Here is a 26,961-nt window from a genome sequence, read left to right as displayed (position 1 = left end):
TAACAGGAGTTAAACAGATGCTTGTAAAATGGAGGATTTTGTAAAATTATATTCCATCTGCCATGTGTTCCAGAGTTTCTTCTCAGATGAAGACATGAGTATAGCGAAGAAGTTTAAGCTCTATGTGGAGGATAACTGGAACAAGTGTGACATGGTAGCCATCTCTCTGTTCATCATTGGGGTGTCATGCAGGTATTGTGCTTTGTTGAAGCTCAACTGAAAGCAGCGTCTACTTTTTCCTTTTAACCCCAATGAATCTTAAAACTCTAATTGTCTGCCTTTGTATTCATGACACTTTTTTTTTTTTTTTAAGTTTTGCATGGGTATGTTAAAGATCGCCAAGTTAATTTTATTGAATTCCTGACCTGTACTGTTGTGTCCATTATTTTGCTGAAAAAAATTTCAATTAAACAAACATTTTTCAAACAAGAACTCATCCTGTGTGTATAGGATGGTGGAAGGAACATATGAGGCTGGACGGACTGTCTTGGCTTTGGACTTCATGGTTTATACTTTAAGGCTCATCCACATCTTTGCCATCCACAAGCAGCTTGGGCCCAAGATCATCATTGTGGAAAGAATGGTGATCACATTAGAAGAAATGATTTGAAACCCTCAGGGATCATGAAAGTGTAATGTAGACCAAATTAAAACAAAGAAGCTTTTGCAATTACATTTATGAAATCCAGAGGACGGGCGGCACGGTGATGTAGTGGTTAGCGCTGTCGCCTCACAGCAAGAAGGTTCTGGGTTCGAGCCCCGTGGTCGGCAAGGGCCTTTCTGTGCGGAGTTTGCATGTTCTCCCCGTGTCCGCATAGGTTTCCTCCGGGTGCTCCGGTTTCCCCCACAGTCCAAAGACATGCAGGTTAGGTTAACTGGTGACTCTAAATTGACCGTAGGTGTGAATGTGAATGGTTGTCTGTGTCTATGTGTCAGCCCTGTGATGACCTGGCGACTTGTCCAGGGTGTACCCCGCCTTTCGCCCGTAGTCAGCTGGGATAGGCTCCAGCTTGCCTGCGACCCTGTAAAACAGGATAAAGCGGCTAGAGATAATGAGATGAGATGAGAAATCCAAAGGACACTACTACTTATTATTCTATCCACATTCACTGGATATGAGCAATCGCACATTCTGATTGGCTACTCTACTACTAGGCTATCAGCTCATATCCCGTGAGTAGAGAAAAACAAAATGGCGGAGTGCGTTACTGAACCAATCGAGGATGAAATAAACTCTACTTGAAAACAAAACCCTGAAAAATAAAAAAAAGCAACAAAATATGGAATGAAAGTATTTGATGGTAACAACTTATGGATTTTTTTTCAATTATTATTATTATTATAGCATTTTTCACAAATTGCTACCGTCATTTCACTGATTTATTTACATTCTTCATCGTTAATTATTACAATTTGTTGAACTTTTTTAGATCGGTTCAAAAGTTCAGAGAAGTATGAAAATTACAAAAACTGAAATGCCCAAGGAGGAATTAAATGAACGTCTAAAGCTATTCTATACCACAGCACTACAGCAAGATGACACGAACCACTCAAGTCAATTTGTGCAGCCATCGATAGGTTTTTAAGAAGTCTGCCTAAGCGGAAATTATTTTGTCAGACGTTTTGTTTCAAGTTTTTATTTATCAAATTTGCAAAAAATAAATAAAAATACAAATGCTCGGTTTCTCAAAATCCAGTGAATGTGGATCTAATAAAACAGTTATTCCACTCAATCTCCTCGTACATTGCTTATAGCCGACTCGGTGCTCCATGCCTCGTTGGCTATCAGCTCATGTACGACTCGATTTCATGGAATAACTTAAATATTTGGTGGGCATCACCTACTGCATTACCAGGTTTTAAAAACAACTTGACATCATTTTTTTTTTTACTTTAATCATGCTATCTTATTTAAAATTATTATTACACTAGTTATTTTTATTGCTTCTGTCTTTGTCTTATTTCTTTGTACTTCACAAACACTTTAGCGTACTAAAATGCATCATTTTATATGTTTTTTTTCTTTTTTTGCAGGATCAGGACACTTCGTCCAATGGCCATTTCATCCAGTAGTTAAGACATTTCGTCCAAAGCCTTTTTTGTATGCACCATCAATTATTTTATACATGCAACAAGATCAAGATATAAACAAACCATAATTCATTTAAGGGAGCGTATTAAGCACTATCAAAAAACACACAGGCAAACAATCCAAGATGGCAGGCAATCTCGTAAACGTGAAACTAGCAAAAGTTCGGGCGAGGCACAAACAGGCTGAACCAGGCAAAGACAAAAACAGAAACTAAGACCTGGAAACAGAAGAAGAAGCCTTTGTCACATGCATACTCAAGCACACAGTGAAATTCATCATCTGCATTTAACCCATCTGAAGCAGTGAACACACGCACACACACACCCAGAGCAGTGGGCAGTCATACTACAGTGCCCGGGGAGCAGTTAGGGGTTAGGTACCTTGCTCAAGGGCACTTCAGCCCAAGGCCGTCCCATGTTAACCTAACCGCATGTATTTGAACTGTGGGGGAAACCCACGCAGACACGGGGAGAACATGCAAACTCCACACAGAAAGGCCCCTGTTGGCCACTGGGCTTGAACCCAGAACCTTCTTGCTGTGAGGCGACAGTGCTAACCACTACACCACCATGCCGTCCAACAGGATCGGAAACCCAAGGAATCTACACAGGGGAATAAGGCTCGGTAACGCGCACTGAAATGGTGTAATAATTCACACTAAACATGCATTTTCTCAGTCTTTATATAGGCACACTGATGCCTCTTGATCATGTGCGGGTGAGCCTTGTTAACAGCACGCGTGCAAGAGTCCGCTCGGCGCGTGCGCAGTCTGGAGTGTGCGAGAGTCCACTCGAGTGTACTCCGGACTGCACGCGCGCTGTTAATGAGGCTCACCTGCACATGATCAAGAGGCATCAGCGTGCCTATATAAAGACTGGGAAAACACACGTTTTCTCATATCTGGATATCATATCTCATATCTCACACTTGCCAAGGATATCTAGCAAGTGCAAGTATAGATTTTCTATATAATTTGGTCTAATAAAAACGATCTCTCCCCACAAGCGGCCCCAGCTAAACGCGGCCGAAGTTGACACTCGCTGATTCCCATCATTTCCAGTTTTGTTTTCATTTTGCATAAATGTGTTTTGCTTCGGTCAAATTCCATTGAAAATTCCTCCTTTTTTCAGACAAACCAATACCTGAAATCTAAAATAATTGATAGTGCGTAGGCGGCACGGTGGTGTAGTGGTTAGCGCTGTCGCCTCACAGCAAGAAGGTCCTGGGTTCGAACCCCGGGTCTGGCGAGGGCCTTTCTGTGTGGAGTTTGCATGTTCTCCCCGTGTCCGCGTGGGTTTCCTCCGGGTGCTCCGGTTTCCCCCACAGTCCAAAGACATGCAGGTTAGGTTAACTGGTGACTCTCTAAAATTGACCGTAGGTGTGAATATGAGTGTGAATGGTTGTCTGTGTCTATGTGTCAGCCCTGTGATGACCTGGCGACTTGTCCAGGGTGTACCCCGCCTTTCGCCCGTAGTCAGCTGGGATAGGCTCCAGCTTGCCTGCGACCCTGTAGAAGGATAAAGCGGCTAGAGATAATGAGATGAGATGATAGTGCGTATGAAAAAGGCTTTGGACGAAATGTCTTAACTATTGGATGAAATGGTCATCGGACGAAATGATCTGCATCCTTTTTTGCAAACACTAACAGAAAACAGATGTCGCACTTTCATCATCTTAAATGTATGAAAAGTCCTAAATTAATAAGGTTGTTCTTTTTCTTCTTATCGATAGTAGTAGTAGCACTATTTGGTATGGATTGGTTACTGAATCAGGACATATTTGTTTTGTTCTCAGATGAAGGACGTATTCTTCTTTCTGTTCTTCCTGAGTGTGTGGCTGATTGCGTATGGAGTAGCAACTCAGGCTCTGCTCCACCCAAATGACCCCCGACTGGACTGGGTGTTCCGCAGAGCGCTCTACCGACCATACCTGCACATATTCGGCCAGATTCCCCTCGAGGAGATTGATGGTAAACTATTTTATATGATGCAACTTAAAAACCATCATTTGATACTGTGACTACTTCCACATAGCCCATTTCTAATCTCATTTCACCATTTTAACTCACTCTTAACACCGATGAAGCATTATAATATGCCAGAAAGTATTTTAAATGAAGATTTTATGCATATTTGAGTTGTCTGTTTTTTTTAACATTACTATTAGTTAAAGGACCATCACAGGATGGAGACAGTGCAGGTTAATCGTGTACCGTTTTCTGCACTTCTGTTCACTTCTAGCGGCCAAGATGCCCCACGATAACTGTACCACGGATCGGCAGCTGATCATAAGTGGCACTTTACCCCCTTGCCCAAGCATCTATGCTAACTGGCTGGTCATCCTGCTATTGGTTATCTACTTACTCGTCACTAACGTTCTTCTGCTCAATCTGCTTATTGCAATGTTCAGGTTAGAGTGGGTTCGAAACAAAATTACTTAGATTAGATTCTCTGTCATAAGAAATAAGTGGTGTACTCCAACTAAACAATGGTGACATTCAGTGATTTTCATTTAAAATGGAGAACAAAGTGAAATAACATTATCAGACTGCATCGCATCAGCTCTCACATTTCTGCTTGTGCCCTTCTCACAGCTATACGTTCCAGCTGGTGCAGGGGAACACCGATATCTTCTGGAAGTTTCAGCGCTATAACCTGATTGTGGAGTACCACAGCCGACCTGCTCTTGCTCCACCCTTCATCATTATTAGCCACATCTCTGAACTCTTTCTGGCCCTGTTCGGAAAGGCTGAAGAGAAAATTGAGATTTTGGGTTGGTCACTGAATTTCTGAAACTTCACCAAAACTAAATTGATCAGAAGATAGTTTCACATTTAGGGTTATGATATTTAGGATACAGTCAACTTACGTATTCCTTAAAAAGATACAAGAACAACTGTATTCCCTAAGGAGCAAATAAGGTAACAACAGTGGTATTAAGATCCAGTTATGTACCTTAAATTCTCCTTCTTCGTCCCATAGCCAGCAAGGGCCATAGAGGCACTACTGATGACATTTTAACAGTCCATCATTGGTGTATCTATGGCATTTAAACTTGGCGGAGCCCATCCCTCTCCAAACTTGATCAATGGACAATTTAGAGTACCCAATTAGCCTCACAGCATGTCTTTGGACTGCGGGGGAAACCGGAGCACCCGGAGGAAATCCACACAGACACGGGGAGAGCATGCAAACTCCATACAGAAAGGCCCCCCATCAGCCACTGGGCTCAAACCCAGAAACTTCTTGCTGTGAGGTGGCAGTGCTAACCACTACACCACTGTGCCACCCGTACCTTAAATTAGTCAAATGTACATGATAATCTTTCAAGGTAGAAAATGTACAAGATAATTAAGACATTTTTTCTTATTCTAGAAGCCTATATCTGTGTATAAGCAATATCTCGCAAGTAAGGGAGCGGTACTGAATATCAGCATTGCTGTGAATCAGCCACAGGGATAATCTTATAGGGCCATGTGCCATATATTCAGTATAACCACACTCTTGTTTATGCAATTTTGCTTTTATACAACAGCTCTATAAACAGGAAATTAATATTGAGTGCGTGACACTTTGGAAATAGTATGGCCAAATGTTTTGTTTAATGTTGTTCACGAAAGGAAATGGATCCCAAAGAAGCTCCAGTGCCTTGCGAAAGTATTCATCCCCCTTGGTGTTTGTCCTGTTTTTTTGCATTACAAGCTGGAATTAAAATGGAATTTTGGGGGATTAGCACCATTTGATTTACACAACATGCCTACCACTTTAAAGGTGCACTTTTTTTTTTATTGTGACACAAACAATAATTAATATGAAAAAAACAGAAATCTGGAGTGTACATAAGTATTCATTATGTTTAGGGTCATTGTCCTGCTGGAATGTGAACCTTCATCCCAGTCTCAAACCTCTGGCTGACTCAAACAGGTTTTCCTCCAGAATTGCCCTGTATTTAGTGCCATCCATCTTTCCTTCAGTCCTGACCAGCTTTCCTATCCCTGCAGACGAAAAACATCCCCACAGCATGATGTTGCCACCACCATGCTTCATTGTAGGGATGGTGTTGTCAGTGTGTTGGGTTTGCGCCACACGTGGCATATCCCATGATGGCCAAAAAGATCAATTTTGGTCTCATTTGACCAGAGAATCTTGTGTGTGTTTGGGGAGTCTGCCACATGCTGTTGGGCAAACTCCAAACGTGTTTTTTTTTTTTTTAGCAATGACTTTTTTTTCTGGCCACTCTTCCATAAAGCCCCACTCTGTGGAGTGTACGGCCTAAAGTGGTCCTATGCACAGATACTCCCATCTCCACTGTGGATCTTTGCAGCTCCCTCAGCATTATCGTTGGCGTCTTTGTTGCATCTCTGATTAATGCCACCCTTGCCTGGTCTGAGAGTTTTGGTGGGCGGTCTTCTCTTGTCAGGTTTGTAGTGGTGCCATATTCTTTCCATTTTGCTATTATGGATTTAATAGTGCTCCCTGGGATATTTTTTATGACCCAACCCTGAGCTATACTTCTCCACAACTTTGGCTCTGACCTGTTTGGAGTCCTCCTTGTTTTTCATGTCGCTTGCTAAGTAGTGTAGCAGAGTCAGGGTCCTTCCAGAACAGGTTTAGTTATACAGACATCATGTGACACTTTGATTGCACACAGGTGGCTCTTAATCAACTAATTGTGTGACTTATGAAGTGAATTGGTTAGACCAGCTCTTATTTAGCGGTTTCATACGAAAGGGGGTGAATACTTATGCACACTCCAGATTTCTGTTTTTTCATCTTAATCATTGTTTGCGTCACCATAAAAGAACAATGTACCCCTTTAAAGTGGTAGGCATATTGTGTAAATCCAATGGTGCTAACCCTCCAAAAATCCATTTTAATTCCAGCTTGCAATGCAACAAACCAGGACAAACACCAAGGGAGATGAATACTTTTGCAAGGCACTGCATACTCACTTTATCACCTATCAGCTAGCTGGCTAGTTAGTGCACAATTTGTACATTCCTGCTCAAGGTGAAATTAGCTTCCCTTTTTCATTTTCATCTGATGAGGTTTCACTTCAAAATTGATATTCATGCTAAAGTACCATTGGTATGCAGTAACACTGCCATGTATGAATGAATGAATGGCATGTAGTATCAGTTTAGAACTATAGCTAGAGAATATTAAAGTGGAACATATGTGATGAACACAGATGACTGAAGTGATACAAACAGCACTCTTGGTACGCAGATCATCCAATCAAATTTGTGGATTGGAACTAACTGTTGAATGTATACGTTTCTTGGAATTATCCTGTCATTTTGCAATGGATGTATACTTGCCACTCTACAAAGTATTAATCAGTAATACTCTTTCAGTATTTCGCTATCAGTTTAAAAAAAAATAGTAGCTGGAATTAATGTGATACTGTGTGATACTTTAATGGCCAGAGAGGGAGCTGCCACCAGGGTTGGATCAGAAGCTGATGACCTGGGAGTCTGTGCAAAAGGAGAATTACCTGGCCGAACTTGAGAAACGTCACCTGGAGAGCAGTGAAGAGAGACTCAAGAGCACATCCTCCAAGTGAGATAATCTCCAGCTTTTTCCTTTGGACTGTATAGAGCTGTGTGCTTTGTGTAAGTACCTATTTACTGATGTCACTACAATCACTTTTTAGGGTGCAAAGCTTGCTAATGAGTGCAGCACGGTTTAAAGAGCAAGAAAAACGTTTGGCATTTATGGAGACTGAGGTAAAATCAATTACTTCATCAGTTACTTAAAATGCCCTGTCGAAAAGGATGCTACTATCCTCCAGATAAATCTGACCTACAGTTATTTTTGACCTTCAGGTGAAATACTGTGGAGAGGTGCTATCCTGGATGGCCGAATGCTTCAAAAAGAGTACACTCAAGTGTGACCGAGAGGTTCCCAAAAGCCCACGTAGGTCTTCATCTTGATAAACAATAATGCAGACTCCAAGTTCAGTCCTTTACTTTAGTTCCAGGCTCATTTTCGAGCGTGTGTGTATTTCACAGGCAGCAGGACCAGCAGAAGAAGATCAGCAAAATCATCAAAGAAAGATGAAAAGGAAGGATAAGCTTGAATGGGAGCAAACAAGGAAAAGCCTCAAGTTGTGGAATGAGCGTCCTATCAACATACTGTTTGTTTCTCCAGCTACTGCCAGAACTGAAGTTTTGTAACTGAAATGAAATTCCACCCTCCCAAAGATGTCAAAATGAAAGTTTGCATTTGTAATTTCATACAATGCATTTCATATTTGTTTTTTAAATTTATTTATTTTCAGATGTATTTTTAATGATTTTTTTTAATCGACATACGTATATTTAAAATCCACTGATGTTCCTGATAATCTCTGTAGAATATGTATGGGTTTTTTTTCCACTTAACTGCTTTCATTATCTCTAGTAATCTTGAATTAAAAGTAATAACTATTATTCTATCCCCATTCACTGGATATGAGCAATTGTGCGCTCTGATTGGCTACTCTACTACTAGGCTCTCAGCTCATATACCATGAGTAGAGAAAAACAAAATGGGGGAGCGTGTTACTGAACCAACCAAGGACGAAATAAAAACTACTTGAAAACAAAACTTCAAAAAATACAAAACAAACAAACAAAAAAAAACCATTATCTCTAGCCGCTTTATCCTGTTCTACAGGGTCGCAGGCAAGCCGGAGTCTATCCCAGCTGACTACGGGTGAAAGGCGGGGTACACCCTGGACAAGTCGCCAGGTCATCACAGGGCTGACAGACACAGACAACCATTCACACCCACATTCACACCTATGGTCAATTTAGAGTCACCAGTTAACCTAACCTACATGTCTTTGGACTGTGGGGGAAACCGGAGCACCCGGAGGAAACCCACGCAGACACAGGGAGAACATGCAAACTCCGTACAGAAAAGCCCTCGCCGGCCACAGGGCTCGAACCCGGACCTTCTTGCTGTGAGGCGACAGCGCTAACCACTACACCATGGAATAAAAAGTATTTCATAGTAAGAATATATTTTTTTTCCACAAGAATTATTATAGCATTTTTCACAAATTGCTACCGTCATTTCACCGGTCTGTTTACATTCTATGCAGGAATGATTGTCGGACGTTTTGTACAACTTTTTTTTTTCCCTCAAAATCCAGTGAATGTGGACAGAATAAATAATTATTCCACTCAATCTCATCATGCATGGCTTATTGTCAACTCGGTGCTACGTGCCTCATCAGCTCATGTACGACTCGATTTCATGGAATAACATTACATTTTTAATTTGTAAATAATTTTTGAAACATCTTACTCTATTTCCTTCCTGTGTTCGCATTCTGAGGTCATTTTTTCATGAAGTACAACAATTCTGTGGTTAAAATGACTCGCTGAGGTCCAGCCTTGAACTTACACTTCCTCCACCCAGCTTCCCTGTTTGAAGTAATGATGTAAATGCTGTGTGTGAATCACAGGAATCATCTTTTATTAAATTCCCTTTATTTTCTGCTCACCTCCAAACCGATTTAGAAAGTGCAAAGTTCTTGACTGTTCATAGGATGTTCATCCAAGCCTTCATGTGCTGATTATTCATTATCAGCATGAACAATGCAATACAGTGTTCCCTCAGTTAATGAATCAGTAACCTAGGGAAGTAACAAGAAATACTGTCGACTCCAGTAGTTTTCTCACAGCTTAGCTAGAGCAAGTCAGCAAATGAACAATTACTCTCTCGGTCATAAGAAATTTTTTTTTTTTATTCTGAATGTAAAACTTTGAACAAAGATCGTGCCACAGAAGGAAAGGAATAATGTCCGAGTACAACATTCCCCTGTGACCGCCTGTAAAGTAACAGCTTGGGTATGTTATCTGTTTATTATAATTCAGTTAGTATTGACAATCTTACTTTGCATTGTCGAAAAGATTACTAAGCTCTTATAGGTAAGGCTGGGGTAAAATACAATATATTTGTATACTTTCAGACGTTAGGTGAAATAAACTGCAAGGTGGAAGGATTGCTAGACTTAACTGTTTATACACCACTGTTCAAAAGTCTTAGGCACATGTAAAGAAATACTGTAGACCAAAAATGGCTTAAAAATAATGACATGAAATATTTCAACATAAACACTATTAAAACAGCAGTAAGCCATAAGTGAAACAAAGTCAATATTTGGTGCGAGATGACTCTTTGCTTAAAAAAAAGTCGTCTCAGGTACAGTGAGTGCAGTTTTATAAGGAAATGAGCTGTAGGTTTTACTGAGCATCTTACAGAACCAGCCACAGTTCTTCTGGACACTTTGTCACACTCGCTTCATTTTGCAGCAAAACCCAGCAGCCTTCATTATGTTTTACCTTTTAAATCTGAAAAGTGGTCCCTTATGTAATATGCAGCTAAGCCACAAACTTTTTTTTTTTTTCTGTAACATTTAATTTTGTGCTGGAAAACAAACATTTGGAACTAAAAAAAAAAAAAATTTATACTGATTCAATAATGTAGAAGTCATAAAACAGAAATATATAATAAAAGTTTGGATGAAAAAAAATAGGGTGCTTAAGAACGTACTGTGTGTATATGAATTAGTAATATTTCCATAATGATTTAATCCCAGCTTTGTCGTCACTGCCAAATCTTCTATTCTACATGCTTCGATTAGAATATCACCTTGAGATGTACATGTCCTTGCGTGCTGAAACACCCTCAGGGCTGAGTGGTGCATTTCGCTTAGTTAATCAGCAATCACATGCACGCACACGAAAGAGCATTGGTAACAGGAAGTTCCTACACCACAGGAAGTGCAGCCTTCCCACCTGGCCACTTTCACAAGCTCTAAAAATCAATCACCTGAAAACTCAATACAGCTCTCTCTGCTTTGAGCTAATCATCAGATGACGTGAATGTGTCACTGTTCTACATCTAACGGGCATGTTGAATTTTCAGTGTATTAAATGTGGCTTTGTGCAGGATATTTCTTTGCATGTTGAAGCAAAGCAAGGAAGATGAGCTTGAGTCAGCAGCGAGCTCCTGACTCGAGCACCATGACTTTGCCAGCATCACCTCAGGCGCAGTCTAACGCCAGTGTCAGTGGTATGAACAGGTAGAAATCATACCTTACCCGTGAATATAAATAGGATCACTAGATGTGCAAGTGTGTTTAAGTCAGTTTTTACTTTTATTAACTGGCAAAAACTGTATAAATCTCATGCACAATTTGTTTTAGTATCTATTCTGCAGTCATTAAGGTGTTTCGAGGTGAAGGACTGCAAATGAATGAACTCTACTTCTTAAATGAAAGCATCAGGTACAAGCCATGCATAAGCATTAGATTATATGCAAGCAAGTAATAAATACGGATGAATATTTATGGTCAAGTAACATTTTATATTTGAAAAAGTTTATATATGAGCAGGGGAAAAAAAAAGGCAGCTTATCACAAATCCTTTCCCCCCCTTCATCTTGACAGGTGGCTTTTAAAAACAGAAATGGGGTCATTCTATGAAGAGTATTTCCAGGTACTCAACACCATCTGCTCCAACATGAACAAAATAACATTATTATTTTTTAATTGTGTTGTGTTTTGATTACACGAGTACGTGTGCATGCATCTCACCTAAAAACAATGGATGTTTTGCTGCACGTTTAAAATGGATTGAAAAATGAGATCTATGTTATATTTAGCAAAGCTTTCACATTCTAGTAGTTTCAGATAAACTGCTCCATGGTTGTAACAGGAAGAACCTAGAAGGGCACTCAGTCAAATACATATCTGTGCCAAACCACATACCAATATCAAAATCACTTGAACGTAGGATAATACGAAAGCTTTACACCAAATTTCATCAAAATCTGTTCACCACTTTAGTTACGTTGAGAACAGACCCCCCCCCCAAAAAAAAAGCTAGACGGCCTTTCGATTTCATAAAATTAGTGAAATTTAGTTCCCTCTGAAATTTGGTCATTATGATGTGTTTATTTCTGTAATATCTCACAAAATATCAGGCCATTCTGTGACTGGGAAGTTATCACGGATGCAAACAGCGCGCCTTTTGGCGGATGCCGCCTTTTTCACGGCTGTCTGGGGGACTTGTGCGAATCGCGCAGATCCAATAATTGATTTTTTTTTTTGGGGGGGGGGGGGGGGGCGTTGGAGTGTCTGATTAGAATTTCATCAAAGTAAAATCTGTATTAAAATTACTAAATAAGCAAATGCCGTTACAGTCCATGAAACATAGGAAGTATGAGAAGAAAACAGTAAATCAGAAAACTGCGCACGTCAAACCAATTACGTAACTTGCGTAACTTACGTTGGACTGATGGAAATCCTTGCGCGTGCAGTGAAGTGCAGCCAATTGGTTTTACGTGCACAGCTTTCTGATTTACTGTTTTCTTCTCATACTTATACTTCCTATGTTTCATGGACTGTAACGGCATTTGCTTATTTAGTAATTTTAATACAGAATTTACTTTGATGAAATTATAAATCAGACACTCCAACGCCCCCCCCAAAAAAAAAAAAAAAATCGGATCTGCGCGATTCACACAAGTCCCCCAGACAGCCGTGAAAAAGGTGGCATCCGCCAAAAGGCACGCCGTTTGCATCCATGGTTATTTAATTTGAGGCGATTCACTCGCAAATAATGTGCATGAAATCGCCCGCTTCGCACAGTCAAACAAACAGAGGAAGTCTGTGTGTGCATGCCATCTACAGGTTTACCTTTGAGCGTGCACTGACCGTTCCATCATTCTGTCACTAAACGAACAGCTGATCACACCGAGGTGCTCACTGACCGCCGATATTTATTAGTTTGGTCCTGCATTTCCTTTCCTTCACAACAATGTCTTTTCTTCTCACTTTCCGTTAGTCCGTCTTTCACGTTTCATTCGCACGTTCATGTCCTCCATTTTTCTCTCCCGTTTCAAATTTGTATCCCACAATGCCTTGCGCGAACAGGGAAAGCCCACCATGTGATGCATAACGTAGTATCTTGAATTGGGTCATGGTGAAGCAGGAAAAAATAGCGGAGAATTTAAGGCCACATGGCCCCAAATTCATTAATTGTTCTATTAAAAAATAATAATAAAATTGGAAGTCTGTGATTCAAATTTAGTAGCTTTCAGTCCACTAAACAAAAATAATTAGGTTCGGGGAAAATTCTTTTTATGACCTACACTTGAAAAATCTGAAAGGCAGTACAGCTTTAATGATGTAGATCACCAACATCCAACCAATGAGAACAAGGAGGCCATTCCCTGAAGGAATAGCCGTATTTGTTTTCAGGTTATCTTCAGGCAACTTCAATAAAATCACCGAGAATATCTTTAATATAATAATACCTTTCCTTTTTTACTGATAGAATCAGCTTCTAAATAAAGGTCTTAGGTCCATTTTGGAAGAGGTTCAGCTACATGAAGGTAAGAAATGAAAGCTGGCAGATTTATCGGAACTTTACATGACAACTCAGTATAACATATGGTCTATATGTGTACAAAATTTAATTTGTTTCCAGGGGAAGGTCAGCTCTTTTTCTTGGCTGATATATGGATTCGATTTTTCTCAGAAATTCTGCCGACACTACAGGCCATTTTTTATCCACTACAGGTATATCAACATCCAGTGTACCAGAAATCACATTACTTTCCCCAATACAAGAACTTTAAACCAAAACACAATCAGAAGCATATAACATTGAAATAATTGTCCTGCTACCCTACCCTGTATTTTTTTTTTTTTTTTTGCCCAACCCCAGGGTCATGAGTTCACAGTAAAACAGATGGCCTTACTCGCCTTCAGGGATCTTGTCCTGATGAAGCTTCCACTGGAGGAGCTGCTCCAGACCAACCTTTCTCTGCTCCCCACATCCATCACACAGATGTTGTTAGTCCTACAGGCAAGTCTCTCTCTTCCACACAGACACTCACATGAACACAAATGCAAGCTTTATCATGGTTTCTTGCACCTACTTTTTTGTGATTGTTCATATATCCAGGGAGTTCATGAGCCCAGAGGCCCCTCAATGGAATATTTTCGCCTTGAGAAAATGCTGGAAATGGTGGTTTCTCCGTATCTGTGGAACTGCAAACACAAAAGTAATGCGAGATCCTTACATATTCATGTGTATGCATTCATGATCAAGATCAGATGTTCTCAAAAGGTTTTCAAAGCTAGGAACCACTTTCATTTCTACTCTTCTTAAATGTCTCATCTCATCTCATTATCTCTAGCCGCTTTATCCTGTTCTACAGGGTCGCAGGCAAGCTGGAGCCTATCGCAGCTGACTACGGGTGAAAGGCGGGGTACACCCTGGACAAGTCGCCAGGTCATCACAGGGCTGACACATAGACACAGACAACCATTCACACTCACGGTCAATTTAGAGTCACCAGTTAACCTAACCTGCATGTCTTTGGACTGTGGGGGAAACCGGAGCACCCGGAGGAAACCCATGCGGACACGGGGAGAACATGCAAACTCAGCACAGAAAGGCCCTCGCTGGCCCCGGGGCTCGAACCCGGACCTTCTTGCTGTGAGGCGACAGCGCTAACCACCACCACCGTGCCGCCCTTCTTGAATGTTATTTTTTTAAAAATAAAAAACCCCACACACACACACCAAAAAGCTTAAAGGCACAACTAAAAAGTATTTCCAGAATTCCCGGTAGTCGGGAATAACCTCCAAATGTAGTCACATAATTTAAATTTTTTTTTTACTACCAAATCACAAACTCACTGCTTACATGGCACAAAGCCTACTTTAAGTCATGGACCTGAATGAATCACATTACTTTTTCACCCTTGCTAATGTCTCTTCCTCTCTCACTCTGCAGACTATGAAGAAGAAATCAGAGAAAGTAAACCCCTCATCCAACCCGAGATAAGGATCACACAGCATATTTCACACGTCTCTCTTCTGACTCCTTTATTGGAGCAGGAGGAAGAGGGGCACGTGGCGAGAGGAAGCAGCCTGCAGCGCCGCTCTGTATCCAATGGCCGATCCGTCATCACTGACATGCAGCTTCTCACTGTTACTAGTAGGATGCATTCTGGGTTAGAAGAGGCATGTGGAACCATTGATGAAATGAGGGAAAAGAATAAGAGGGATCGCTCTCAAGGCAATTCTGCATTTGGAAGTCAAAGCTGTTGAGACACTGCTAGATGTACTTGCTTTCAAAATACAAGCTTAACCATTCTGGAAAAGGAGTGAGACGCATCTTACAAATTTATTTTTTTATATATTAAAAATGTTCATTGGTATATTATGCACACAAAAATCAAAAAGTATAATGCAAACAAAAATTATTCATTATGAGGAATCTACATGTTCTTGTCAGCATTTTATATAACAATTATTTACCAAAGACAAAGTGAAGAATAACAGACAAAGTTGAGGTTATTATTCAACGATTGTTGTATTTGTAATTTTTTGGCGACTTCTTTCTATTATTGGTATGCGTGATTGTGCTGCCATAAGTTCAGTTTCATTATGAATTACAGAAGGGGCTGTTAAGAAATTGTTGTACTTTCTCCAGTGCATTCAGGGTACAAGTATCTACAAATATTAGTTTTGCTACATACCAGCATACCCTTCAGGAGGACATCATTAATTCACAAAATGCTATTCAATTAAGAAAATTATATTAAAAAAAAAAAAAAAAAAAAGCACCCACACACACACAAGGCAGGTTCTTGGTTTCACAGTACACCACCCAGAGCTGCTCTTAATACTTCTAGTTTCTCTCATGGGAGCATTTCTGAAGTGCGAAAACAATGCACCGTCTGTTTTATAGTACTTGAAGACAATTCTTTCAGCTCACTGCTTCAAAAAGTCATACGTAAGTATAATGTCATGTAAAAGTCATCTCAAAGCAAAAGATAACTTTGTACGAGCAGGGTGTGTCTCTGAGAACTTTTAAGGCAACAGCAAAGTGGTTAAGGCAAGCTCAAAGAGATGGTTCAGGTCCTCGAGGTTGCACGCCCTCTCTCCTGAGGCTGGTGTCGAAGCGCGGCATGACCTCGCAGCGCACCAGCAGCACGTCGTCCCTGACAAAGCCTCGCTGGCGCAGTGCCTGCAGCTGCATGAAGGTGACGTAGCCAAAGCCTTTGGGGTTGCGCGGCACTGTGGGCCTTTGGAAGGCCTGCAAATCTGGTTTGGTCTCCATTACCTCGACGTGGTGTTGGCCTTCAGCCTGGTCCAGCACAGCCAGCTGGATGGTGCCCTGCAGAGGCCACGGGAGCTGGCTGTCAAACACACCCTGCATCGTATGCACAAATAACGAGATGTAGTTAGAGCAACGTGGTGCACTTGGTGTCTGCAGGTGCAGTCGCAGGCAAACCTTATAGCCTGGTCTTCCCGTGTAAAACGGCGGGCTATGGAGTACGACTGGCTGTCCAGCCTCTTGTTGGTGCAGGTGACCTGAAAATCCCTCTATTCGCCATACATAGATGCCCTGGTACTGCTGTGCTTCCAGCTCGTGCATGTTCTCTTCCAGCAACGCCAGTTTCTTACGTAGTTCGGTCACCTGTGTATGCTGTGTATCATTGCGAATGCTCAGCTCCCGTATTTGGTGATCCTGGCGCACAAGGCGGCCCTCGAGTTCCACAACAGTCTCTCGTAGCTGCTGCATGTCCTGGTTGCATTGGCATGGCTCTGCCACCCTGGGAGGTTCAGATGGAGGGGTTGAACATGAAGGGGGAATGCCATTCATAGTCTGGTTCCGCAGAAACTCAGCCATGTAGCGCATGTGCATCTGTGTAAAATCCTGCATGTGACGGGCCAGGTCATTCCTTGGCATCTAAGACAAAACAAATCACGTATTTATTCTCTTAATTGCATGAGAAATGCATTCAGTGACATACAGGGTTTAACGCGTTCATGAATAATTATGCTTGTCTATTATATACACTACCGTTCAAAAGTTTGGGGTCACCCAGACAATTTTGTGTTTTCCATGAAAAAAGTCACACTTTTATTTACCACCATAAGTTGTAAAATGAATAGAAAATATAGTCAAGACATTCTTCTGGCCATTTTGAGCATTTAATCGACCCCACAAATGTGATGCTCCAGAAACTCAATCTGCTCAAAGGAAGGTCAGTTTTATAGCTTCTCTAAAGAGCTCAACTGTTTTCAGCTGTGCTAACATGATTGTACAAGGGTTTTCTAATCATCCATTAGCCTTCTGAGGCAATAGACCCCTTCGCAGTAAACGTCATTCATACGTAAGCGGAAATTGCGCGCGCAGCCTGGACTCAAAAAAGACTCAGCGATGCCTAGTTGTTGTGTTGTCGGGTGTCAGAATCGTAGCAGTGATGGGGTTAAAATGTACAGAATTCCAGCAGGATCTCACCCATTCCAAAAAAATCGCCGACGTCTATGGCTACAAGCCATCAAACGTGTAGACTGGGATGAAAGCACCATCGAAAATGCGCGGGTTTGCAGCGCCCACTTCATCACAGGTAAGATCAGGCTATTTATTAAATCTTTCTTTTTTATTCTTTCTAGTCTTCGTTTATTGATGTAGCAAAATACTTTGGTAACGTTTGTCTGATTAGCTGGGTCATAGTTACACAATGTAATGAATATTGTTAGCATGTTAACTTAGCTTTGCATGCAATTTTGTTTGTAGGAGAGGTCTCGCTTGACTCAAGCAGTCCAGATTTTGTGCCATCGTTATTTGTGTATGCCAAAAATCACAATTTTAAAACAAGGATGGAAAGGTAAAATTGTGTGCCCTCACTCTAAATGCCAACTTACGTTGACTGCTCTAACCTAGCTCCCGCCCCGTTCAGTTTCATTTCTGCTCTCTGCCTCTCGCTTTTTACGCAGCTCTGATTTCTCTTAGCTGCACTCTTTACACTATCATTCCTTTCATGCCATTCCCTCCTGCAAATTGCTGTTTAGTGTTGGTATTTGCTGTTGTAGCTAAAGCCACATTGCCATCACATCACTGGCATAATTTGATTAAAACAAAATGAATATGAATGTCCCATTGTTAATCAAGTTGTACATGCCCGCACATAATCATATGCGTCTAAAGACTTGTAGGCACGAAGTTTTTCGTGGGTGTACACTGAAGTCTTGTCAATAAGGTACGAGTATATATCTGGCCATTGTATACCAGGGAACTTACTAACATCGTCCGTCCACTCTTTAATTAAATACGGATCCGGTAGGCGATATCCACTTGTTAGAGTTAACTTATTTATGTAGCATTCTCGATCTTGTAACGACAATTGTTTTGCATAATCTGACAGCTCATAATGCCGGTCTATGGGCAGCGCCATTGTTTCTGAGTCCAGGCTGCGGGCGCATCCTGGCAACAGTCGGTTTGTTTACAAACATGTGAAGGGGTCTATGAGCAAACACATTGTACCATTAGAACACTGGAGTGATAGTTGCTGGAAATGGGCCGCTATACACCTATGGAGATATTGCACCAAAAACCAGACATTTAGTAGAATTTAGCTAGAATAGTCATTTACCACATTAACAATGTATAGAGTGTATTTCTGATTAGTTTAAAGTGATCTTCATTGAAAAGAACAGTGCTTTTCTTTCAAAAATAAGGACATTTCAAAGTGACCCCAACCTTTTGAACGGTAGTGTGTGTTACAGCAATGAAAAGGAAATGCATTAAGAAAGGGTGAAATGTCATGTCTGCAGCATGGCTTTACCTTTTCTTGACAACCAAACATGCTGAAAGTACAAGCAACAGGAGCTTTCAGGCAGTCTGTGGCACAGTGTGATGACAACTGAAACAAATACATGATTGCATTCCACATAAGAAACCGATTATATCGAGTTACATTAAACTTGCAGGAAAACATGCCTACATGTAAGATGCATTGCTCACCTGACCGCGAATGAATTCCATGTTACAGTACTCACACGCTGTATTCACAAAGGGACACATCTGCTCATGAAACTGCCAAAAAAAACACATCACCATAACATTAAAACACATGGCAAAAAAAAAAAAAAAAAAAATTGATCTTACAGAAAATCAACAGCGGAATATTTGTCTCTTACATTTAGCTTAGCTTCATAGCTTTTTATTCCAAACCAAATGATTCTTGCTCTAAACATACAGAACAACAAGAGTGCTCAGAGAGCACAATATCCCCTGCTGGCAACTATGCCATAACTCTGGTAAAAATGCGACTGAATTGAATGAAATTGTAATGTGTATTACCGACATATAACAAAGAATCCTGCCAAGTTTTGTGAAATTCCTCCAAAAATTGTGAGAACTTCTTTATTCATCGCACACTTGTGAAATTCCTCTCTGCATTTAACCCATCTGAAGCAGTGAACAAACACACACACACACACACACACACACATACCCAGAGCAGTGGGCAGCCATGCTAACAGTGCCCGGGGTGCAGTTGGGAGTAGAGGTCGACCGATCTATCGGCCGGCCGATTTAATCAGCCGATTTTCGCCATTTTTGAATGAATCGGCATCGGCCGATTTTCTTATTTGGTCGCGCCAATTTAAAGTCAGGCACGACAGCTACATAGAACGCGGCGTGCAAAAGACCTAAGCCAACAAACGTTTCAGGAGTCAGCAGAGATGGCCTACAGGTAAGGCTTCAATTCTTACATTTCAATGTCCTAGTTGACGAAATTCGTTTGTGTCTGAGAGCCTGAGGCGCCTGTTGTTTATTTTGAACGAACCCTAAGGACACGGAAGCGGATTAGGAGCTGTAATTTCCACACAAACTGCGTTCTTAACAAGAGTGTTTCTGGCGGCGCGAAGGTCTGGATATTGTACTGTACAAACCGCCATTTTTAATATGCGGGCTGCCTGAGGGGGAGAGCGCGCGAGCGCGGTGTGGTGGTGTCGCGAGGGAATGCACGCGCTGCGGGAATGAGTGAGTGAGCGAGAGTGCACACGCGCATGCGCTCAGCAGACTGTATGTATGTATGTATGTATGTATGTATGTATACTGATCCAGGGTGGGTTTGTTTTTATTTTACATAAGCAGAGACTGCAGTGCGGGGGTCAGGAGGAATCCTGGCGTGTCTCAGACACAATTCGGGATTTCTTTCTGAAATAACGGAGGTAATGTAGTTTTTGAGACAGCTCGCGAGGACGTCTGGCTCAAGCATGTGCTCGCCATGAACCTTGATTGATGATGAGAAAATGATTCCCCTGGCATTACTATTACCCTGCACTACTTTTCTTCCTCCTCCTCCTGTATGTAGACTATATTTCTTAAAATTGCACCACAGGGATCACAAAGCTATTGCTTTTCTCCTACATAGTAACATGGACTCTTGCATCCATCCCATAATTCATCTCATTCAGACCTGGATCACATCACACCCAGTGTTGTGCGTCCTCTTACTAGTATGATATTTTAGCATGCCAATTAAGGACAATACGATAGCATATCGGCCCTAAAAATCGGCCCCAAAAAATCGGCAGCTCATATCGGCCATCGGCTGACTCTGACCTCTAAATATCGGTATCGGCTTTAGAAATACCAATATCGGTCGACCTCTAGTTGGGAGTTAAGTGCCTCGCTCAAGGCTGTCCCATATTAACCTAACCACATGTCTTAGAACCGTGGGGGAAACCGGAGCACCTGGAGGAAACCCATCAAGAGACAGGGAGAACATGCAAATTCCATACAGAAAGGCCCCCGCCGGCCACTGGGCTCGAACCCATAACCTTCTTGCTGTGAGGCGACCATGCTAACCACTTACACCACCGTACCAAAAGGAGTTGATTTCAGAAGACGAATACCCTTTCCGGGACGGACGTACGTACATTGCCATGACATAATCCTCCTTCTGGCCTTTCAGCCAGTGTGGGATAAAAAAAAAAAAAAAGTAATTTAAACAAATAAATGAATTTAAAATAGTTAATTGGTTGGACAAGCTATTATTTAGGGGTTTCATATGAAAAGGAGTGAATACCTATGCACACTCCAGATTTCTGTTTTTTTTTTTCATCTTAATTATTGTGTCGCAATAATTAAAAAAAATGGCAGCTTTAAAGTAGTAGGCATGTTGTGTAAATCAAATGGTGCTAACCCTCCAAAAATGCATTTTAATTCCAGCTTGTAATGCGACAAAAAACAGGACAAACACCAAGGGGGATGAATACTTTTGCATGACATTGTACATGATCTTTTTCACCAAATGCTTGATTAATTGTAATTTTATTTGGCATAACATTTCTACTAACCTGTATTCCTTTGCTAATTTACAACATGAACTTGAGACATTTTTACTTGCAGTCACAAATATATAACCAACAACAAGATCAGACCATTTCCGCTTGAGTTTGGAGTGTACAGACAAAAAGTTACAGCAGAGTACAGATGAACGCTCAAGGCAAGATGCATAAAGTCTAAATTAGTCACAGAATGGACTTGGTTTCAACAAGTTGCAAGGGATATTTTTTAGCAAAAAGCTTAAAGCTCATAGGCAACGGTTTTAATTTTATGCACATTTGAAACTTGATGTGTTTAAAAACCCTCTGTAATTTTCTTCTGGTCCCAAGAAGTACTGTTAATAAGTAATAATTAAAATAAGTTAGCGCAGATCGTGGCGAATTTCCGATTGGCTATTTTCGTGACCACTCGGCGCGTGGCGTCATTTAAGACAAACAAACTGCTCGAGTTGAGTCCACTTCCGTTTACTTGCATTGCCGTTCGGCTTGAGTGCAGACGTGTATTCGGGAATTTCCAAAGAAAAACCCCATGCCTTATTGTTGTGCAGTGAACTGTAACAACGGGACCGGTTCAGGAAGAAGTTTTTACCTTTCTCTGAGAGTGGAGAAGAGGCAGAGAGAGTGGATTGGCTTTTTCCGAAAAAGGAGACGAGGCGGAGCGAGAGGGTTGGCTTTTTCCGAAAGAGGAGACGAGGCAGAGAGAGTGGATTGTGAGCGTGAAGCCGGAGGGTTGGCTTTTTCCAGAAGAGGAGACGAGGTGGAGAGAGTGGATTGTGCGCGTGAAACAAAATCAAGCAGTCAAAGAAGAAACGGAGCAGCAACGCTCAAGCAAAAAGGAGAAGATTGGAGGTAAACATTTTTACTTTTGCTTGCAATTGACAAGTCAAGAATCCTGAGGGATCTTGTACAATCATTGTGGAAATGAGACAAAGGGATATTTCCTCGCTTATGGCCCTTTTCCACTACCCTTTTTCAGCTCACTTCAGCTCGCTTCAGCTCACTTCAGCCCGACACGGCTCGCGTTTCGACTACCAAAAACCAGCACGACTCAGCTCGTTTCAGCCCTGCTTAGCCCCTAAAACTCGCACCGTTTTGGAGTAGGGCTGAAGCGAGCCAAACCGTGCTGACTGAGGCTGGGGGCGTGAGCAGACACTCCCCTGTGCACTGATTGGTGAGGAGGAGTGTCCTCACATGCCCACACACGCCCCGCGAGCGCGCTGGGATCTGTAAACACCGCAAACCCGGAAGAATAATAATTACGAATTACGAGAATTTCTGAAGCCTTATGCGCCTCGCCTCATCTATACGCTCTTGCCAGTATCTGTTGGCGTTGTCAAGCCACAGCACCAAGACCAGCAACACTAACGACTCCATGTCCTCCATGTTTATTGTTTACTATTCGGGTCGTGAGACTACCGCTTAAAAGATCACTGAATCAGTGACATACAGAGCATCGTGGACGAGTTCGCGGAGCGCAAGGCTCGTCGTATGCCCTTCAAATAATGCGCGCAGTAGGCTATTGATGTTTTATTATGAGCCATGTACAGTATGTCGCCTAATGTTTTTTTGTTTCTGAGTTACATGCTCGTTTGAAGGACTTAATGTACAAAATAACATAGTTGCACCCCGTAGTGTTGAAATTGGTAAACACAGTGCATTCAGTGAGGTTTGCACCGCCCTCCTTTTATTTCTGACTCTTCCTGTCACCGTTGCAACCTCTGAGCGCTCATTCGTATGCCCTTCAAATAATGTGCGCAGTATAGGCTATTGATGTTTTATTATGAGCCATGTACAGTATCCTAATGTTTTTTGTTTCTGAGTTACATGTTCGTTTGAAGGACTTGATGTACTAAATAACATAGTTGCACCCCGTAGTGTTGAAATTGGTAAACACCGCAGTTGCGGACATTTTGTAGCCTAAAATGATGTTATGATAAGCTTTAATAAAGGGCCCGGTCATTTGCCCCGCCCCCGGCCCGGCTCTGACTTGTTCCGCCACTGTCACTGATGTCACTGTTTGCGCTGCTTAACGACATCACATGACGTCCACCCACTTTCGCTAACTCCACCCAATGTGTCCACCCACTTCCAGCCAGCACGGTTCAGCGCGGTTGTAGTCGAAATGCAACTCCAACAGCCCCGCTCAGCTCGACTCAGCTCGACTCGGCACGGCACGGCTCAGCCGCGTTTGTAGTGGAAAAGCGGCATTAGAGTCAGCTATAAATAGTATAATGCCGCGGATGGCAGGCTAACGTGGCCTACCGGCGCACTGTCCGGTAATCGTTCCCCATATCCACTAGGGAGGGCGGTTTAATTATTCTTCAAAAGGGCTCTTATTTAGTATTACGACGAAAGTAGGAATTTATCATAACTACCAGGATAAATCACTTGGGCGCGAGTCTTGTTGAGGTCTGGGGTCACCACGATCAGAGTCGGCCGAGTCGCTGTCCGATTCCGAGGCTGCACGGTCAAACCAGTGAGCCACATTCACCGATTGCTTCGCAACGGCCATAGGTTCATACATATATGGTTTCACCTCTCGATATTTAATTTGGAGAGTTCCTACTTCAAAATCGCTATCGCTTTCAGACATTTTACACAACCTCTCACGACCAAAGTCTGTACACGTGTGCTCGGTTCGCAGGTAAACACAGAACTGCTCTCGGTCTGTTTGCCTTAAATGACGTCTCGATGTCGGTCCCCTGGAGGTGAAAGTGCGTATAAGTGAGATGTAAACAAACCTTCGGAAATTGGGCAAAACAGTGTATTTTAACCGTTTTATTCAATTTTAGGGTGCAAATTAGACACTAGGAAGATTGAATTCGCTTTTTGGGTCATTCTTCTAGACAATAAAGTTGATATTCTACGTTTCACCTCCGACCCTTGCCTATGACCTTTAAGTCTTCCTACTCCGTTAACGTCACATATACAGTGGTGCTGGAAGGTTTGTAAACTCTTTAGAATTTTCTATATTTCTGCATAAATATGACCTAAAACATCATCAGATTTTCAAACAAGTCCTAAAAGTAGATAAAGAGAACCCAGTTAAACAAATGAGACAAAAATATTATCCTTGGTCATTTATTTATTGAGGAAAATGATCCAATATTACATATCTGTGAGTGGCAAAAGTATGTGAACCTCTAGGATTAGCAGTTAATTTGAAGGTGAAATTAGAGTCAGGTGTTTTCAATCAATGGGATGACAATCAGGTGTGAGTGGGCACCCTGTTTTATTTAAAGAACAGGGATCTATCAGTCTGAGCTTCACAACACGTTTGTGGAAGTGCATCATGGCACGAACAAAGGAGATTTCTGAGGACCTCAGAAAAAGCGTTGTTGATGCTCATCAGGCTGGAAAAGGTTACAAAACCATCTCGAAAGAGTTTGGGTTCCACCAATCCACAGTCAGACAGACTGTGTACAAATGGAGGAAATTCAAGACCATTGTTACCCTCCCCAGGAGTGGTCGACCAACAAAGATCACTCCAAGAGCAAGGCGTGTAATAGTCGGCGAGGTCACAAAGGACCCCAGGGTAATTTCTAAGCAATTGAAGGCCTCTCTCACATTGGCTAATGTTAATATTCATAAGTCCACCATCAAGAGAACACTGAACAACAATGGTGTGCATGGCAGGGTTGCAAGGAGAAAGCCACTGCTCTCCAAAAATAACATTGCTGCTCGTCTGCAGTTTGCTAAAGATCATGTGGACAAGCCAGAAGGCTATTGGAAAAATGTTTTGTGGACAGATGAGACCAAAATAGAACTTTTTGGTTTAAATGAGAAGCATTATTACCCTGTCCACACTAGGGATTTTGTACCAATACGAAACTACTTTCGTACCGCAACACCTGTCCACACTAGCAACTATACCGGTACTGTAGCGGTATAACTGTATCAGTACGAAACCCACAAATGTATGGGCTTCGTACCGGTACAGTATCAGTGCTGTAGCGCTTCGCTGTAGTGTGGACAGATGAAGCGGCTCTATATCGATACAAATATAATGCGCATGCGCAAAGTCACACACCTCAATGGATGTCTTCACTGAATAAAATAGTGAAGAACAGAGATTCATTTGTTTCTTTCTCAAATGCCTCGCGCGTTTTATACGATTCGACTGAATAAATGACCACCAGAAATACAGACTGTACACTGACAACAAAAAGCACACACACGTTGTTTCATCCCCCATATATTCTCGGAAAGAAGTTACTCGGTAACCACGGAAACATTTCGCGCACGCGCATTTCAACTACCGTGAAAGAAAACCGCAAACATTTCTCGCTAGTGTGGACAGATGCACTAAACCGTACCGGTATACTTTATCGATACAGTTATACCACTTTCGTACCGGTATAAGTGTGAACACAGCATAAGTTTGGAGAAAGGAAAACACTGCAGTCCAGCATAAGAACCTTATCCCATCTGTGAAACATGGTGGTGGTAGTATCATGGTTTGGGCCTGTTTTGCTGCATCTGGGCCAGGACGGCTTGCCAACTGAATCTCAAGAGAAGGTGGGTCATGCAGCAAGACAACGACCCTAAGCACACAAGTCGTTCTACCAAAGAATGGTTAAAGAAGAATAAAGTTACTGTTTTGGAATGGCCAAGTCAAAGTCCTGACCTTAATCCAATCGAAATGTTGTGGAAGGACCTGAAGCGAGCAGTTCATGTGAGGAAACCCACCAACATCCCAGAGTTGAAGCTGTTCTGTACGGAGGAACGGGCTAAAATTCCTCCAAGCCGGTGTGCAGGACTGATCAACAGTTACCGCAAACGTTTAGTTGCAGTTATTGCTGCACAAGGGGGTCACACCAGATACTGAAAGCAAAGGTTCACTTACTTTTGCCACTCACAGATGTGTAATATTGGATCATTTTCCTCAATAAATAAATGACCAAGTATAATATTTTTGTCTCATTTGTTTAACTCTGTTCTCTTTAGATACTTTTAGCACTTGTGATGTTTTAGGTCATATTTATGCAGAAATATAGAAAATTCTAAAGGGTTCACAAACTTTCAAGCACCGCTGGATGTGGCATTGTGGTAACGTGTGCACAAGTGCCTGCCCCAATGCAACCAGGCTGCTGTTCCAGCTAAAGTGCCAACATAATGATTCGCAGAATTTAAATAGAACATGACTCCACTTCAGGAAGTATTCACGCTGTGTTGCTTGATCCTAAACTTCAAATGATTTAAAACGGATCTGATGAAGCTGCAAAATAAACAACTGAGTGTTTTTATGGTTGATCATTGCTGTCACTAGTGAGTAAGTGAATACTCGTGCCCAGCCCTTATTAGTGGCAGACAGAAGCATAAAAGTGTAGTACAGTCAGTGTAAAACTTTATCATAAGGAAGAGATCTATGAACGCTGAATTTATAGGAAATTAAATAGTGTTTCAAGCATAGCCTTTCCTGATTTTAGCTTTGTCAGTTTTAAACATAAAGGAACAGTTCTTTATTGCCCCTTTTCCACCAAAGCAGTTCCAGGGCTGATTCGGGGCCAGTGCTTAGTTTGGAACCGGGTTTTCTGTTTCCACTGACAAAGAACTGGCTCTGGGGCCAGAAAAACCGGTTCCAGGCTAGCACCAACTCTCTGCTGGGCCAGAGGAAAGAACCGCTTACGTCAGTGGGGGGGGAGTTGTTAAGACCAACAACAAGACCGCGAAAGATCGCCATTTTTAAGCGACAAGAAGCAGCA

At 41.8% G+C, this 26,961-nt stretch overlaps 3 protein-coding genes across 3 annotated transcripts in view; 2 read left to right on the top strand and 1 right to left on the bottom strand.

Moving 5' to 3' along the window:
* trpm5 (transient receptor potential cation channel, subfamily M, member 5) overlaps positions 1–8,296 on the top strand; it is a 43,989-nt gene extending 35,693 nt beyond the window's left edge. Inside the window, exons 18-26 of the mRNA XM_060911132.1 lie at positions 74–192; positions 451–583; positions 3,887–4,061; positions 4,333–4,501; positions 4,686–4,864; positions 7,521–7,653; positions 7,748–7,820; positions 7,920–8,010; positions 8,106–8,296. Coding sequence (XP_060767115.1) covers positions 74–192; positions 451–583; positions 3,887–4,061; positions 4,333–4,501; positions 4,686–4,864; positions 7,521–7,653; positions 7,748–7,820; positions 7,920–8,010; positions 8,106–8,167 — 1,134 coding nt within the window. The 3' untranslated portion in view covers positions 8,168–8,296. The remainder of the gene's footprint in view (positions 1–73; positions 193–450; positions 584–3,886; positions 4,062–4,332; positions 4,502–4,685; positions 4,865–7,520; positions 7,654–7,747; positions 7,821–7,919; positions 8,011–8,105) is intronic.
* A 2,776-nt stretch (positions 8,297–11,072) lies between these two features.
* Positions 11,073–15,214, top strand: LOC132875007 (proline-rich protein 5-like). The gene is made up of 7 exons (XM_060911557.1): positions 11,073–11,170; positions 11,294–11,374; positions 11,537–11,585; positions 13,428–13,485; positions 13,581–13,672; positions 13,821–14,160; positions 14,898–15,214. The coding sequence occupies exons 1-7, from the start codon at positions 11,073–11,075 to the stop codon at positions 15,212–15,214; spliced, it is 1,035 nt and encodes a 344-aa protein (XP_060767540.1).
* Positions 15,215–15,271: 57 nt separating this feature from the next.
* Positions 15,272–26,961, bottom strand: part of traf6 (TNF receptor-associated factor 6) — a 28,733-nt gene continuing 17,043 nt past the window's right edge. Inside the window, exons 5-7 of the mRNA XM_060911113.1 lie at positions 18,924–18,995; positions 18,745–18,822; positions 15,272–16,862 (exon numbers count right to left, since the gene is read on the bottom strand). Coding sequence (XP_060767096.1) covers positions 16,011–16,862; positions 18,745–18,822; positions 18,924–18,995 — 1,002 coding nt within the window. The 3' untranslated portion in view covers positions 15,272–16,010. The remainder of the gene's footprint in view (positions 16,863–18,744; positions 18,823–18,923; positions 18,996–26,961) is intronic.

This window comes from Neoarius graeffei, chromosome 27, assembly GCF_027579695.1.
Source record: "Neoarius graeffei isolate fNeoGra1 chromosome 27, fNeoGra1.pri, whole genome shotgun sequence".
In the NCBI taxonomy this organism is placed as follows: domain Eukaryota; kingdom Metazoa; phylum Chordata; class Actinopteri; order Siluriformes; family Ariidae; genus Neoarius; species Neoarius graeffei.
The sequence above is the reverse complement of the archived record's forward strand: the minus strand, read 5'-3'. Positions and strand labels throughout refer to the sequence as shown.